At 34.8% G+C, this 14999-nt stretch overlaps 2 protein-coding genes across 2 annotated transcripts; both read right to left on the minus strand.

The window, feature by feature from the left end:
* Nucleotides 1-195: 195 nt before the first annotated feature.
* LOC135155004 (uncharacterized) lies at nt 196-6600 on the minus strand. Its single transcript, XM_064103279.1, has 7 exons — nt 6298-6600; nt 5642-5974; nt 4956-5303; nt 4291-4587; nt 3578-3889; nt 3029-3178; nt 196-572 (listed from the first exon to the last, which is right to left on the minus strand). Exons 1-7 carry the CDS (start codon nt 6362-6364, stop codon nt 196-198), a joined length of 1884 nt encoding a protein of 627 aa, XP_063959349.1. The 5' UTR covers nt 6365-6600.
* Nucleotides 6601-12205: 5605 nt separating this feature from the next.
* On the minus strand, nt 12206-14502 carry LOC135155005 (nephrin-like). The gene is made up of 4 exons (XM_064103280.1): nt 14496-14502; nt 13725-14057; nt 13240-13392; nt 12206-12531 (listed from the first exon to the last, which is right to left on the minus strand). The coding sequence occupies exons 1-4, from the start codon at nt 14500-14502 to the stop codon at nt 12206-12208; spliced, it is 819 nt and encodes a 272-aa protein (XP_063959350.1).
* Nucleotides 14503-14999: the final 497 nt, after the last annotated feature.

Below are 14999 nucleotides of genomic sequence, written 5' to 3' on the forward strand. Positions count from 1 at the left end.
TTGTAGGCAGAACTCCAAAAAGAAAATAAAAATAAAAAGAGAGATAAACAGGAAGGAATATGTAAATTAGTTATCCATGCACTAGCGAATGCCAAATCATTATAAACTTAAAATGCCTTTTCATTGGACATTATCATAATGCTTTACCCTAATTTTCACGTTAAAATGATATATAGAGATGATATACCTATTAACTTACTGATATTCCCTGAAAAATATAACAAAGAGAAAATCCATACCATGAACAATGAGATGAACTGAGCATAGAAGTTTATTTTGTAGTCCTGGGTGTGACGCGATGCAGTTAAGAATCGTTTCGTGGTCTTCCCTGGAGGGTGTGATAGTCACCGCTTTTCGGGAGATGTAAAATCCGCCTTGAAGAGCATCCGACTGATCCTGATGAACAACAGCCATATCATCTGGTAAACGCCATTTCAGTAGTGCAGGAGGCATTGCTCCATATACTTCACATGTGATGTTGTATTGATCTCCAGCTATGACAGTCACTGAAAGGTTATTGAAGCAGTAGCGGATCCCCGTGTCATCAATAATAACGATCACATTCGGTGGATCTGATGATAGAAGTAATGAATACACTCAATATTTTTATTTTAATGAATGCCTTTGTACTTTTCATATTAATGATGTACCTCACTAGAATAAAACCTTTTAGTTATTTTTTTTTATAATAACATAGGCCTAACGTAGAACAATCACGTTCAACGTACTCAAAACATAATGGTTTACAAGGATTAAAAATGGTAGTGGTATTTGACATTTAGAGCTACTTGGATATTTTTTTCATTTTCATTTTAATGTTGAACCTAGTTAGAATAGAATCAGTTAAAAATCGATATAACGTACATGTAGACCTGACATAGGACCATATAATGTTTGACAAGCTCAAAACATAATGCCTTACAAGGGTTGAACATTTTACGTTTATGATATATGAGGTATATGAGCCACCCTACGACAGCGACTGTTAAGTTCGCAACCAAATGCCACTTGCGGTCATTTGGATACCTAGTGTAAAATATTGTCAGATTATATTTATTTTCGCTACACATATCTATTATGAACTACATGTATGGTTTTGATGTCAAATCGAATGTATATAGCTCCACATTTTTTTCCCCAATATCTATTGCTCATGCCGCTATCCGTAATCATTTCTGGTGAGATTTTTTTACTTGTTAGACATTCCATGAAAACATCTGCTGATAAGCAGAAAGGCAAAAAAAATTATGTCAGACGTAGAATAAGAAAATACAATTGCATAAATCAGCTTTCAATACTTATTTTGCGACTAGCAATGTGAAGGCGACCAATTTGAAAGAAATAAATACAAGTATTTTGTCCGCAATGGTAATGATGAGGGTTTTCCGTGTAGTTTATTTACATGAACTTTAATACAACAATAATTTTGGTTTTGTTGTTTGTTCTTACGAAAATAAAATACTATACTTCACTAGGATTCTCTTTCAGCAATATGCTAATATCAATAGGGGCAATATACATGTACATATAAAACATATACAAAATTGGTAAAAAAATATATATATATTTTTTTTGTAAACATACGTTAATGACATTGTCATGATAATCGTAAAGTGTCCGAGCCACAGTTTCCAAATTTTTGGAACTATATTATAATATTTACGGCGAAATTGTGATTTTATTCCTTAATTAGCATTATCAATCAGTTAAAGATAAATTTTGATAATTGGTAAAATTGAAAATAAACAAGTTTAAATATAAACCATTCGAACGGCTCACATAATATATCACCCTTAAATATCCATCGTCTTAATTCGCTACGATAAACTTACTAGTATAATGCAAATACAACTAAAGACTTACTGCTTGGTGAGATGATTACACACAGTGATAAAACAAGAATTGTTTGAATATAGATGGCCATCGTCGTCCAGATATTACAAATATGGAAATACCATAAAGTCTTACTGAAGTCTTAGACATTTTACACGGTGGTCAATTATCATTGCAAGTAGATCATCAGTCCATGATCTAATAAGAACTATACCGTTTTGAAAAGCTACATACATGTATGGCACTTTGTTGTATCATCTCCTACTTCGATACACGGATTCGGTTTCACATACTTCAAACATCCATCACTATGACAGGTATAGGTCTAATGCAATCATGTTGATATTTTGTTTTATCTTTATTTTTTTTGTAAAGTGGGCGCTCTTCCTGCAGAAAATGTGATTAACCTAAAAGTGGAAATTTAGTATAAGCATATTGAAGCCTACTAATGTAATAACAAAATTCAGGTATAGTACAATTCAACCAATCTGTCTTGTTATTGAACTAATGATTTTTTAATGTTCAAACAATGAATTAATACTGGTGGTTTAAGCAGTAATTTGGATAATGGGAATCAAAATTCATACCCCTCAGTTTATTCCACGCTATGCCACATTTTTCAGTTTAAATTTTTTTCGCAAATACTGGAGAACTAGTTATTGGATCGCCCAACGTAACAAAAGAGGTCATCAATCAAAATAGGTATGGCGTTCCCCCATGATTTTCGGGGGGGGGGGGGGGTGGGAAGCAAACAATAATAGTAACAAATGTTTATTTTTTTATATGCAGCAAAAGTTTCGAATTTTACCCTTTTCGCTTTCATTGAATTTCTTTACTTTCAATATTTTTTCATCTCCATTCAAAAAATCATTGTCAATTCATTTATTGATTAATTTACTCATTTTTCTGAGGAGGCAGCCCCGATATCTTTAGCTCTCTCACAAACACGCGCGCATACACGCGCGCACACAATATATAATCTGCACGTCAGGGCCGCTCGATTACATAGCGATATATCATTTATATAACATAATTACAGAATAGACATTAATTAAAAGTTGTGTTGAATATTAAATATGAAATAACTAATCCACCGAATGTATCTGAAAACATCGCATTTCCGAGTGTTTATACTGTATAAAGAAATGAAATGTGCGATGGGTTATCTTATCTACAATAAAATTCTACATTTTACCGATTTCATGTTTGTTGATCACATTGTCGATACTTTCTGATTGATACTTTTGTCCAATGATGAATCCTAGCTGCCAGGCAACGAAAAGAGATGAAGATCTCGTCTGGTGTTGGTAGATGATGAAGACAGAAGGTGGATTCGGGATAACATCTGTAAAAAAAAGATAACATAAACTGTAAATATAAATTTAAGAGGAAATGTTATGAGTATCACTGAAATGTCAAAATTAATACTTTTATAATGTTCTGTGTTAAAGCATTATTGATAGGATTACGTGAATATATGGATAATTTTGAGACAATTTTTTAAACAATATTTACCCATTTATATTTATTCAGTTCAAAATGAACATAGCAAATTCAATTATTTTACATTGTGGAGGATTCATTAAAAGCCACAGTCTTAAACAATTATGATTCTTCCGGTGTAAAAAATATAAAGACAACATCAATTATGTAATAAAAGTTATACAATGTGTTTAGAAATATTTTGATGACATCACTTTATTTGTTAATTATCAGACAAACAGAAAATAACCGTTAAACGTACACGAATAAAGGGAATCGAAGGTTGCACTTCCCGAGCCGTATTCTGATTCAGCGGTGCAGTTAAAAACACAATGATTTTTCGAGAGTTGGTTTTGAATCGCAAATACGCTGGACCTTAGTGTTGCATCTTCAGATATAGTCTGGGGGAGAGTAATGTTATTGGTGTCCCAGGGCACTACAGTCTCGTTGCAAAGCCAAACGAAGGTATTGACAGGAGGATTGGCGTCCGCTTCACATATCAACACGAGCTCAGTAGTCCCACTTGCTTTGTGTGAGGTAAGACGTCGAGCAGTGATTGACACAGCAGGATTATCTACATTACAGATACAAAATACAAATTTGCTATAAGTTAATATGAAATGGGAGAGGCATAAGGTCTGGCAGAGACAAATTATCAAATTTGTTTAGGAAGAAGCAAAGCAGGAAACAAAACATGCAATCATTTTGTAAAAATGTCATTTTGAAAATTTGTCTCATCGCGACCTTTATCATGTTTATAGTCTCTGAAGGTTAAAAGAAACTTAAAATGCTAAAGTTTTCTTGTACAATATTGTCAATCTTATGAACAGACAAGCAAAACAAGAACAAAAAATAGCAACGAGTCAACTTGGTAAACGTGTAAACAGACCGGATCAGTTAGAAATCAAAAGGCTTCCCTTTCTATAAAACCAGCTTAGTAGTCTTATCAAAAGCATTGCAAGAAACGGTACTTACATGTTACGTTCAGAACCAAGCTTTGATTCACTGAACGTGTAGGTTGAACTGCCAGGCAGAGAAGACGTTTCCCATGGTCAAACCTCGTCGGTATTAGAGTCAGAGTGCTTTCAGTGTCATATCGACCGGCATTATTTTCACTTATTTTTAAAGATGAATCCTCTGTAAGATTTCTTGACCCGATGTACCAATGGATATGCGGTGCAGGGTATCCATTAAGAGATCTGCAGGTTACATTTATTTCTATGCCATCGTATAGGTCCACAGTAGAGCTCATAATTACGCGTTCTGGTGGGCCTTTAGACGAAACATAAATCGATAAACATTTTTAAATGCCTTGAATATAGGATATAAATTTCAGTTCAAAGTCAACCTGCTTAATGTATTATGTAATTTGTAAAAAGGGTTAAAAAACTCCTCTTGCAAACCTTCCCTTTTTTTTAGATTACGTGAAATTATCAATATTAGCGATGACGAATTGGCCCTTTTAGCAAGGAAAAATGTAAGAAATGTTAAACCACACAGAACTATTAAGAATATGTGTTATCATGTAAATCATGGCAGTTGGATCACGACTATTAAAGCAATGAATTGATTTTTTTTGTTTGAATAAACATGTCCTTTCAAAAATTAGTAACCGAAAGGGAAGAAGAAGAATACCTCACCGTAAACGATCACTGTGGCGGACGTAAATCCGACTACGTGTTTTTCAAGTGATGCGTAGCATTGAACGGTCTTCCCATGATGTTTAATATTTGGATGTATTGTTACAGTGCTCTCGGTGTCAAACAAAGCATCGTCTAAAACATTCCTTTTGATTGAGGAATTTTCATGGATGGGGATTCTGTCAGTATGACCAGTACCACTTGTCAACTGAAATGATAGTTTGGTCGCTGGGAATGACCGAATACTTTTACAAGTAATTGAAGTCGGTGAATCTTCTTGAACGTTAAGTACGGTTGAATTGGACTGGTTTCCTCCAGTTCGAAAGAGCACCACATCCCTTGGCAGAACTTAAAATAAAAACAAAAGGAGACATTTTGAGTGAGTGAGAGAGATAGAGAGCTAAGGAGGGGGGGGGGGGTATTATGGATGGCATCGAATTTAAACTTTGGTAAATGATATTGAGGAGACTGAAGAGATATGTTTTATGTTTTATTACATACATGATATATTTTTTTATGTATATTCTGTCGACATAAAAGTGAAATGATAGCGTAAATCCATCTGCGAAGGAATAACATCGCTTACAAATTTTTAAAGGTAAAATATTACAGAGGCGGCAATAAAAGGCTCACTAAAGACTGATACTGACATTTTGAAACAGAAATGACCTGTATTGCATACATACCATGAACATTGAGATGAACTGAGCGTAGACGTTCATTTTTTAGTTCTGGGTGTGACGTGATGCAGCTAAGAATCTTTCCGTGGTCATTCATGGAGGGTGTGATGGCTACCGCTTTTCGGGAGATGTAAGATCCGCCTTGAAGAGCTTCCGACTGATCCTGGTGAACAACAGCCATATCATCCGGTACATGCCATTCCAACACTGCATGGGGATTTGCTCCGTATGCTTCACATGTGATGTCATGCTGTTGACCAGCTATTACCGTTACAGAGAGGTTGTTAAAGGAATAACGGACCCCTGTTCCATCAATGATGTAGATCCAAGTGGGTGGAGCTAGCGATAAAAAAATAAGATGTTTTCAGCAGTAAAGTCAGTTGATAAATATATTTTTCTTTCAATTTCAAAATAATTTTACGTGTTATGATGTAAACTATGGAACATATTTGGAACATCAAGATATTCTCCCTTAATGTTATGATTTCGTTTAAATAGTGGATTCTCTCTCTAATTGCGTAGGCCCTACATATTTCGATTATCACTAATCGTTAATTGGTTCATACACAGTGTTCATGCCAATTCATACGATCAGTATCTATTTGCTATGCAAACCTTCTCATCATGCTTTGATGAATCAAATGCAACATATGACTACTTACCGCTTTGTGAGATGATAACCCCAAGGAAAAGTTGAAGAGCTACTTGTCTAGAAATGGACATTGTCATTCAGTAATTATCTATGGCAATGCGTGGATGTTCTGTTACGACCGACAGTTGATTCTAAATTCCAACAAAGTGATATCACAATATGATATCCTAAAATTACGAAATATGAAATGCTTGGGCAATTATACAATGACACTTCCTCATATTCCCTCCTTACATGGTTTCGGTTTGGCATACTTTCTAAGACACCCCTCAACATAACAGGTAATGATGTTAAAGCTTGTTAAGTGGAAAGCAGGCGCTCTTTCGCCAGTGGGCATAAGTAAAATATTATGATGTTAAGACACAGACGTAATGGTGCCAAAATAGTATCCACTATATAGAATAACATGGGGTTTTGTGTGACTGTATACTTTTTTTCGAAGTAAATATCAAAATAAACAAGCCCGTTTTTCATTGAATTCACACTCAAACAACGAACATAGATAAAAACTGTATATTATTTTTTAAGAATGTATTTGTATTTTGTAAGAGTAAGCTCAACAGCGCTAAAAGTAGGGGGAAGCGATGCACATGACTAAAGGACGGAAACAGATACTCCTAGATTTGTTTCACACTGTTACGTTTCTTGCAATTATATTCTTGGCAAAGTGATCGTTTAACTTCGTACTAATTACAAACAATCTCTTTTTGGTTCTTGGAACTATTTTATAACTTTGGAAATAAAGAACAACGTTTGATAATAAATGAGGGTAATTTTCAATGACAACGTGTATAATTAATATATAGAGTGATGTTTTTGTCGGATACCCTAATAGTGAATCTAGGTTACCACGCAACGAACAGAGATGAAGATCTTGTCTGGTTTTGGTACAGGGTGAACCCAGAAGGTGGATTCAGGATAAAATCTGTAAAAAATAGAAGATGATATAAACAGTAAACATAAATCTAACATGGTACGTTTATAAATATAAATGAAATAGTAAATCAATTGGTAGGATAGCATGAATATTTCATTTTCAAACAAAATTAATTTGTATTAATTTATTTATTCCTTTTTATTTATTTATTCAATTTAGGATAAAACATATCAAATTCAACTATTTACAGTGTGGAGGAGTCATTAAAAGCCACATGCATAAAAAAGATGATTCTTCTAGTATAAAAATATGAAAACATCAACTATGTAACAAAAAATGCATAGAGTGATTAAAAGTTTTTTGATGACGTTATTTTAATTGTTATTTGATTATTAGAAAAGAAACAAAAGGTAAACGTACACGAATTCAGGGAATCGAAGTTTGCACTTCCCGACCCATATGCTGATACTGCGGTGCATTTATAAACAGAATGGTATTTGGAGAGTGGGTTTTGAATCTCAAGTACGCTGGACCTTAGTGTTGCATCTTCATATATAGTCTCAAGGAGTGTGATGTTATTGGTGTCATTGGACACTATAGTTTTGTTGCAAAGCCAAACGAAAGTAATGACAGGAGGATTTGCGTCCGCTTTACATATCAACACGAGCTCAGTAGTCCCATTTGCTTTGTTTGATGTAAGACGTCGAACAGTGATTGACAAAACGGGATGATCTACATTACAGATTCAAAATAAAAATTCGCTATAAGTTGATATAAAAAGGGAGAGGCATAATGATTAGCAGAGACAGTCGGTTTTGAAAAACTCGGAAGAGGAAACAAAACACTGTCCAACTATTTTGCTAAAATGAGGAAGCAGTGCCATTTTTTCTCATTGCAGCCTTCGTCATGTTTCTAGTCTGTGAATGTAAGAAAGAAATTTAAAAGGCTCAAGTTTTCTTTTAAAATTTTGTCACAAAATCTAAAAAACAAGCGAGCAGGACAAGCAGAAAAAAAAATTGTAATAGCAAATGAGTCAACGAGGAAAACATGCAAACAAACAAGATGAGTTAGAATTAAAAAAGCTTTCCTATCTGTCCAACCTGCCCAATAGTCTTATCAACAGCATTACAAAAATCAGTACTTACATGTTATATTCAGAACCAAGCTTTGATTCACCGATCGAGCTGGGAGTGTTGTAGGTTGAACTGCCTCACAGAAAAGATGTTTTCCATGATCAAACCTCGTCGGTATTAGAGTCAGAGTGCTTTCAGCATCGTATCGACCAGCTTTATTTTCACTTATGTTTAAAAATGAATCCTCTGTAAGATTTCTTGATCCGATGAACCAATGGATATGCGGTGCAGGGTATCCATTAACAGATTTGCAGGTTGCATTTATTTCTATGCCCTCGTATAGGTCCACAGGGGAAATAATTTTGATCCCTTTTGGTAGGCCTTTGAACAAAACGTAAAAATAATATTCATATAAAAATGCCCTAAGATGAATAATGAAATTTTGTTTTTAATATAACCTACTTAACATCCTAATGATTTATATAATTGATGAAAGAGATGAAAGACACCTCTTGCATTCTCTATTTTCTTAGAATATGTAAATTCCCTAATAAAGTGATGATGCCGTGGCCCTTTTCAGCCTTGGATTTTGTAAGAAATCCAAAACAATACACAACTATAGAGAATATACTTTATCATGTAAATGATGACGATTATTATCAAATAAAACTTAATAGGACAATAGATTGAACTACATTATTATTTATTTCTGGAAAAATACTAACCAAAAGGAATATTAAGACAAACTCACCGTAAACGATCAATTTGGCAAACCCTACGTCGAATCTGGATCCTTCAAGTATTGCGTAGCATTTAATGTACTTCTCATGATGCTCAATATTTGGGCGTATGGGTAAGGTGGCTTCGGTGTCAAACAAAGTATCGTCTAGAACACTTATTTTGCTTGAGGCATTTTCATGGATGAGGATATTGCCAGCATGACCAGCACTACCTGCTAACTGAAATGATAGTTTGGTAGCTGGGAATGACTCAATGCTTTTACAAGTGATATAAGTCGGTGAATCTTCTTGAACGTGTAGGAGTTTTGATTGTGAATGGTTACCTCCAGTTGGAAAGAGCAGTACGTCCCTTGGCAGAACTTCAAATTAAAAGAGAAAGAGACATATTGAGTGAGTAAAATGAGGAACTAAACTGACAGGGATGATTATGGATGGTACTGAATTAGCACTTTGATAAATGATATTGAGGAGACTGAAAGCTTTTAGCACATACATGACATACTTTCCTGTATACGCATGTTATGTGGACAAGAAAGTAAAATGCACATATAATGTAAATCCATCTGCAAAGGAATAGATTCGCTCAGACATTTGGTTATTTTATACATTACAGTGGAGGCAATAAAAGGCTCTCAAAAGACTAAGAATGACATCTACAAACAAAAATAACCTCTATGACATACACACCGTAAACATTGAGATGAACTGAGCACCGAGGTTCATACTGTAGTTCTTGGTGTGATGCAGTGCAGCTAAGAATCTTTCCGTGGTCGTTCCTGGAGGGTGTGATTGTCACAGCTTTCCGAGAGATGTAAGATCCGTCTTCAATAACATCAAACTGATCATGTAAATATATCTCTGTATCACCAGGTATTTGCCATGTAAGTACTGCAGGGGGCCTTGCACCATGTGCTTCACATGTGATCTCATTTTTCTTCCCAGCAGTTAAAGAAAGGTTGTTAGAACAATAGTGTAGGATTCCCTTTCCATCCGTGATTGAAATTATGCTGGGTGGAGCTGGTGATATAATGAAATAATCAGTGTAAATAGTCAATCACGTTTTTGTCAGTTCATGTCATACATAATAATCTATTCGAAATGGAATTTATTATGAAGTTTTGAAAGTCTCTGAAAAAATTATGATGTCACTTGAATTATTATTTTTTTTATCTTTCAACAAATTAAAGATTTCGATGGGTAATAATCATAGGTCCGTATACGACAGATCGCCAGTATCTATTTACTACAAACTACTCTTAATGAAAGAAATTACACAACGCTTCATACTTACAGCTTTTTGAGATGGTAATAACGAATAGAACAAGAGGTACTTGCACAGAAATGGACGCCATCTTTCAGTGATCGTAGGCAATGCGACAACGATCTCTTTGTTTCAGCCGACATAGATTCCAACACAAACTATCAGAACACAAAATACAAGAGTTGAAATGCTTTAGACATTTAACAATGGCACTTCCTTGTTTTTCCTCCTTACAGGGATTTAGTTTCGCATACACCAATCAACATTTCAGGTAGAATGCTAAAAGCTTGTAAGACGGATAGCGGGCGCCCTTTCGTCAGAAAGGTTGGTATGGTTATCCTTTCGTGAGGTTGTCAGAATAATAGGTCCAGAATAAATTACCACGCATGAATGTAGGGATTAATAAAAAGTATCTTATTATTAAAAAAATAAATAGATAAAAGAAGAACAGAAGATGTAGATTGTCTGTGTGTAAACTTACTTTCCAACAAAGAATAAAACATGGAAGAATTATATTTTCGTATTTAAACAAATCACTGACGTACCGAAAACTACGGAAAAGTGATAATGTTTAAAAGTAGACATTTTGAATGTGTGATGAACACTAGATTTTGCCAATTTATTGCAATTTCATTGTTTTTTACCTTGAGAGGTGGTTAGCAAGAAAAGTTGAACAGAAATAACCTGCACGCTAATAGCCACATAACATCCTCAAAAAATCAGTTTCAGCCACCGACAGAGTATATACGAGGAAAACAGTCGCAAGTCGTTAATATACATTATGATTTTCACCTTACAAATACATATTGATATTCACATATAATGTAGTTATTACATACTGCAAATACTAATGGAATTGATTTACCAAAATGCAATTGAAGCTGCAACGAAGTTTGATATGCACAAATTCACACATTAAACATTAAATACGTTTATTCGACTTTTTGGAAACTTCATCTGGTTCAATGCATCCTTTAAAGTCATTTCCGATGCAGTATGAACAATATTTAACATGACTTCATGACATAACCTGGTTGCCAGGCAACGACAATAGATGAAGATTTTGTCTGGTTTTGGTCAACGATGAGCCAGGCAGGTACATCTGGGATAACTACATGTATATAAAAGGCGGAAACAAAAACCATCAAATGATAGAGTAAGAGTTTAATAGTACAATTCTTATTTTCTTTAACCATAATTCATTGTCTTGTTTTTATATTTACTATTTTAATCAAATGTGACGAAATATCATTCAGATGTGACAGTCTGTATTTTTAAACTAACGTATATAGTTATTATAATAATTCAATTAGTATTACTTTAGAAAACAGAATATCCAAAATCAAAAATAATATCACAGTTCAACTCACGAAATAACGAAGAATTGAAAACTGCTGATCCTAACCCGTATCTGGATACAGCAGTGCAATTGTAAATAGATGGATGTTCAGATGGTCGGCTTCGAATCATCAGGTCACTAGTGGTTACGGTCTCTCTTTCTGCATGTTCTGGGCTATTCTCGTGGAGATTCATGTTACTGGTGTCATTGAAGACAATAGCTTCATCACTGAACCATTCAAAGACAACGGCAGGTGGATTGGAATCTGCTCTACATGTCAGCGCAAATTCCATAGCCCCATATGTTGTATTTGACTTACGTGAAGTAAGACGTCGAGCAGAAATAGAAACAACTGGTACGTCTGGAAGCAAATGCGGAAACCTTATAAATCAGCGAGAGCACTAAGTGATAAAAACGAAGGTTTACAACAGAAAGAACAGGAAACGGAATTTAAAAAGGGAATGATAGTGTACCCAACATCTCTACTACAGGTATCACTTTATTTTCATATATATATATATGTATATATATATATATATACATAAAAAATAATTCAGAAGTCTGTGTGGGGATTTGGTTAATTTGTTAGGGACCATTGGTCCTAACTTGTACCAAAATATGAAATGAGTTAGTGCTTACATGATATGTTCAGAACAATACTCTCGTTCAATGCCATGATTGAGAATGTTGTAGTTTGGACTGCCTCACAAATGAGCCGCTTCCCATGGTCAAGCCAATTCGGTATTACTATCAGAGAGCTTTCAGCATCGTATCGGTCAGCAGCATTGACTGTATTCTTAAGAGATGAGTCTTCTGTGACGTTCTTTAAGCCAATGTACCAATGGATGAGGAAATTGGGGTATCCATTTCGAGCCCTGCAGGTTACGGTTGTTTCTATTCCATCTTCCAAGTTAGCATCTCCAATGGAAGCAATTTCTACACTGTCAGGTGGACCTTTACGATGGATATGGTAAATAAATCCAAATGCGAAAATATACCTTAAGAAACAGAATTGCCCTTGGGTTAAAAGTGTTGTTCAATATTCCTAAAACACAATATTACCCCCACAAATCTAACTAGAATGCCTTTTTCGTAAAAGAACATTAAGCAGCCTTCTACCCGTTCTAGTAAAAATATATTTGGAGATCTATTTGGATCATCTGATAATCAAATTTGGTATAGCAAATACATGACAGAAGTATAATAGAATAACACATTTACCTATCAAACGTGATATATTTATATTAGCCTGTACATGTAGTTTCACCTTAAACATTTCGAAAAGTTCGGAAAATATGTATTGTCTAAATAAAAAACTTAGTATTAATCGACGATGTTTTATAACATAAACCACATGTGAAATATTTTTTTGGTGGTATTTAGTGTATTATGCTTTTAATTTCAGAAGAAGGCACAGATGTCACAGAATTATAATGGAATATGTTATGTATACATAGGGATAAAACAACTCACCGTAAACCAATAATTTGGCAATCCTTCGTTTAACATGGCTTCCCAAACTCGCAAAACATTTAAGGAATTTTCCATGGTGCTTTCTCTCTGGAAGAATCGTGATGACACTTTCGGTATCGAACAAACTGTAGTCTAACGCACTGTTAAGCTTCTGAAGACTAGTATTATTTTGAAGACTGGTGGAACTACCAAGCATCCAAACAAATTCAACCGCTGGGAATGATCCAATGCATTTGCAGGTTATTGATGAGGGTGAATCCTCTTGAACGTACATGACTGCTGATCCCAAATCTTTGTCCTTGCCAATTCCTTTTTGGAAGAGGGTCATGCTCGACGGTAAAACTTTATAAATCGAAAGAAAAGGAAAAAGAATAACCAGACGTTAATCTTGTGACAATAATTGTTACATGATTTAGATTTTTTTTTCTCCTATTAACATAAATTGAAATTAACTTGAATAAAAATAAAGGTGATACATTTCTGCAATATTGGCTTAACATAATTATGAATTTATTTTTTACATATATATATATTGTTTTTAAGATAGACAGCCTGAATAAAGAATAAAAGCAAGTCCCTAGACTCGACTCTTGAGATGGACTGAACGGCACGGAATGACCTATTAGCATTATAATTATTATACTGCGCAAGGTTGATCTATAGTCTACACATACCATGAACATTCAGGTACACTGAACTTTGTAAGTTGGTGAATAGTTTGGGATGTGATGCCTCACAGCGCAGAACCTTTCCTTGGTCGTTCGTAGAGGGCGTGATGGTAGCTGTTTTCCTTGACACGTACTTGTTCCCTTGAATTGTATCAGACTGGCCGTGGACATAAAAGATCACATCATCTGGTATTAGCCAAGTCAGTACGACAGGAGGCCTTGCTGGGAAAGTATTGCATGTAATGTTATACGGTTCTCCAGAAGTTACTGTTATAGTTGCGGAGTTCGAAATCGGACCGTCTGGTTGTGCACTATCGATAGAGACCTGCGATGGCGGAGCTGCGAATGTAGAAGAGGGAATTTATGAAATAATTATAAAGACAGTATGGAAAAGTTCCTGCTTGCTCAGATATTTCATTCTTTTAGGACTAATTTTCAATTTACATACCATTTTTCATCCAAGTAACCTCAAATATAGACGGGAAAAAATCAACCATCAAATACATAGCTCTTTTAATATATAGGTTTCAAAATACACTGGAAAATGGGGTATCAATAATCCGATAATTACATTTTTTGGCGGGGAAGGGGGTCCATTGTCGTACAAGATGAGCAACTTTTAAGAAATTTAAATGACGGACATGTTTTACCCTTGGTATTTGACGCATTCACTAAGGCAATGCACTCGGGCTTGGCCTTAGAGGAGTCGTCATTGGTCTAGGTAGCGGACATGCAAACTATGTCCTTGGTCCGACCTTGTTCTTGGCCTTTGGTTACCTGGCATTACCCAAATCACTGATAATGAAATGTAGGATGACGATGATGGCTAATTTTATACATTCCTTTATCAAATGGATCTCATCATTTAGTAAATTAGACGTCTAATAATAATGGAACATAATCATCCTCGGTGTAGCAGCTGTTACAGTTTGTTTTGATTCATACGAACTTTTTTTCTTGTCTGGGTCAAAATGGAATGTAATTTTACAAAGCTAAAGACTGAAATATTGAAAAAAAAAAAAGGCATTAAAATAAAGTATACGCTCTTGAAATCACGGTGTCGGGCCTTTATCTTTAAACAAAGTTGAACAGTCTTTCATTGACGTTGTCTTTTACATCTGATTTTGTTTTACCAAACAGCGTAGGGCAATTTGAATGGTATGTTGCAACGCTGTCCGTTTTTTCTTCTTTTTTTACCTGGATTTAGTACTTGTATTGTCTCAACCGCTGACCATGTTCCACTCTTGTTTATTAAATCGCATGTGTATCTCCCATTGTCAC

The sequence above is a fragment of the Lytechinus pictus genome, chromosome 8, assembly GCF_037042905.1.
Source record: "Lytechinus pictus isolate F3 Inbred chromosome 8, Lp3.0, whole genome shotgun sequence".
In the NCBI taxonomy this organism is placed as follows: Eukaryota; Metazoa; Echinodermata; class Echinoidea; order Temnopleuroida; family Toxopneustidae; genus Lytechinus; species Lytechinus pictus.